The following is a 2,758-nucleotide window of genomic DNA, read 5'->3' on the forward strand; positions in this document are numbered from 1 at the left end:
CATTTCGGTAGACGCCGCGCCCGGCCGGCGCGTTGCAACCTTCTTCTTCGGCTTCGAGCTGCCGGAGCCGTCCGTCGTCTTCTTCTTCGTGGATGTTTTCCTTTCTTCCGCTCCAACGGTTCGGCGGCGGCACGGGACGGCGCCGGCGCGACGCCACCCGTCGGCGTGGTCATCCGCGGCGGCAAGAAGAGGCTGCGCGCGAGGCCGACGGTCGGCGGAGCTCCGGCGGCGGCTGCGGCGCCAGCGCCAACGGCGGCCGTGCTAGGGTTTTCGGCGGAGGCGGCGACGGCGGCGGGGGGGGGGGGGGGGGTCGCGGCTGTACAGCGGGGTCAGCGGGGCGCCGGTGTGCGCGTCCATGGTGGCAGGGGCGCTGGCGCCGGCGCGCGCGGGAGAAAGGAGGAAGAAAGGGAGAGTTCGCGCGCGCGCTCGAGTCTTCCGCGCGCCGAAGTGAACGCCCGAAATACGCAGCGCGGGATGAGGCTATGACCAGCGCGCCCAAATCGTTTTAGCGCGCGCGCGATTTTAGCGCGCCCGCTGGATATGTCCGCCGCGTTGCGCGCGCTATATTAGCCGTTTTTTGCCGCGCGGCGCTAGTATAGCGCGGCTGTTGGAGATGCTCTAAGGCCAACTCCACCGCGCGACCCCAAACGGACGTCGGTTTTGCCCGGATTTTGTCCGTTTGGGTAGGGCGATGGGGTCGTGTCGCCCCATCCTGTACGTCAGGGCCTAAAATACCCATATTTTCGTATCAAAACAAGTTTGCACACCAACCCAATCGAAATTGTCTCTAAATAAAATAATATCATGGCTTCTTTATGCCATGATATTATTACCTTGGGGCTGACAAAAGCCATCACCAAGCATATTGATGAATGATCATGCAACCTTTTCAACTTGCCTACACTTTTACCAGGAAAACTTTGCAAACTGATCCAAAATGGAGCCTTTTCAGTTCAGATTGGGATCGATGCAAAGCAAACTTTGCAAACTGATCCAAAATGGAGCCTTTTCAGTTCAACTTTGCAAACTGATGGAAATTTACAAGAGCAAAAAGCAGAGCTCTCACCATGTTCGCTTTTGCCGATGCCATGATGCTGTAGTAGCCGTTGTTCTGCTGCCCGTCGCCGTGGCCATTGTACCCGCCGCCGCCGGTGGTAATGCCTCCAGCGCCGGATGAGCTGGTGGCGTTGTCCTTTGGCAGGCGGTAGGCGAGCTCGTACACCGGCGTGCCGTCGGGCTTGAAGAACCCGTAGTTGCGCTCCGACGAGGGGCCGGGCTCCATGTTTTCGTTGAAGAGCGCGAACATGTAGACGCGCAGCGCCCCGTCCGGACGCAGCGGCGTACCCTTGCCCTCGCCCACTAGCCGCATCACGTTGCCATTGTACCTTGCGGCGTTCCGCGGCGTCGCGCCGGTCTCGTTGCTGTCGCCGGCCGACGGCCACCCGGTCTCCGACACACGCACCTCCACCGCGCGCGCCACCACGCGGTTGGTCGCCGCGATCGCGTGGTACACGGCGTCCACCTGTGCCACCAGCATGTTGGGGTAGCGTAGCCCGGAGGATGGGTCCGGGACGCCGCCGTGGCCGGGCTCGAGCAGGGCGTACTCGAGCTCTACGCCGGCGGGGTCCTCGGCGTAGGCGAAGTAGGGGTAGGCGTTGACAAGGAACGGCGAGCCAGTGCGGGCATGGAAGTCGAGGATCGGGCAGAGCACCGGGAGGAGGTCCTTGCGGAAGTAGGCCGACGAGGGCGGGTAGGAGGTGGCGAGCACGCCGAGGTTGTGCGCGGTGGTGACTGCGACCTGCTTGTCGAGGCCGAGCTGCACGAGCGCGTCGTAGATGCACTGCATGGCCGGGAGCAGCGAGGGCGTGAGCGCGGAGCTGTTGGCGCCCGTGAGCACCTCGTTGCCGACGGCGAGGACGGCGATCTTGGTGGCCGGGAGCGCCGGCTGGATGACGGATCGGACCCAGGAGGAGGCGCCGGAGGGGGTGGAGACGGTGGCGAGGCACTCGTCGGGGACGCCGACGACGAGCTCGATGCCCGTGTTGGCGAAGGAGCGGAGGGTGGCCGGGTCGGCGTCGTAGAGGCGGACGCGGCCGACGCCCAGGCCGGCGAGGAGCTGCAGGGCCGAGGCCGTCGGCGAGAGGTTGTTCCCCACCCGTCCATAGTTGATGCCCAGCAGCGCCGACGGCGTCGCCACGGGCGTGGCCGGCAGAAGGAGCACGAGCATTAGGAGGAGCAGCGGCATTGTCTTGTCACGGCAATGCACGTGTGCTGCGCGCGCGAGCGAGGTGGAGTACGACGGTAGAGCCGGAGTGAGTGAGATTGTGATGAGTGACTCTACTACCGGAGTGAGTTGGAGTCAGGGGTTTGGCTTGCAGTGGCTTCCTGCCCAGCCGGCCGTCTTCAATCACAGCAAACGCAGCCCGTTGTTTTTGTGCACTTGAGAAAGTAAGAGGGTATGCTCGATTCCATCGATGGCATGCAAGGACAGTGCCAGCATCATACCGGAGAGTCCACAATAATACTATAAGTATTTAATTGGCATCACAAGATCTGTGAATTTGACACTCCTTCTTTGATATGTCAAGGTCACATAGCAATATTTACGTGCTTCAACAATCTCCATTATTTGCTAAACTTTGTCATGGGTAGCCTCCACAGTGCAACTATATCACCAGTGGGCACAAGCATACTTGCAGATACTCCCTTCATGTCCAAATGCTAGAAGGAATTGGCATCACAAAAACTGTGGATTTGA

At 61.3% G+C, this 2,758-nt stretch overlaps 1 protein-coding gene across 1 annotated transcript; it reads right to left on the bottom strand.

The window, feature by feature from the left end:
• Nucleotides 1-961: 961 nt before the first annotated feature.
• LOC123405646 (glucan endo-1,3-beta-glucosidase 10-like) lies at nucleotides 962-2,377 on the bottom strand. Its single transcript, XM_045099261.1, has one exon. It carries the CDS (start codon nucleotides 2,243-2,245, stop codon nucleotides 1,010-1,012), a length of 1,236 nt encoding a protein of 411 aa, XP_044955196.1. The 5' UTR covers nucleotides 2,246-2,377; the 3' UTR covers nucleotides 962-1,009.
• Between the last annotated feature and the right edge of the window lie 381 nt (nucleotides 2,378-2,758).

This window comes from Hordeum vulgare, chromosome 1H (genome assembly GCF_904849725.1).
Source record: "Hordeum vulgare subsp. vulgare chromosome 1H, MorexV3_pseudomolecules_assembly, whole genome shotgun sequence".
Taxonomy (NCBI): Eukaryota; Viridiplantae; Streptophyta; class Magnoliopsida; order Poales; family Poaceae; genus Hordeum; species Hordeum vulgare.

Excerpts from the sequence above, each read along its gene's own strand:
- LOC123405646 (XM_045099261.1), bottom strand. The coding sequence starts at position 2,245 with ATGCCGCTGCTCCTCCTAATGCTCGTGCTCCTTCTGCCGGCCACGCCC.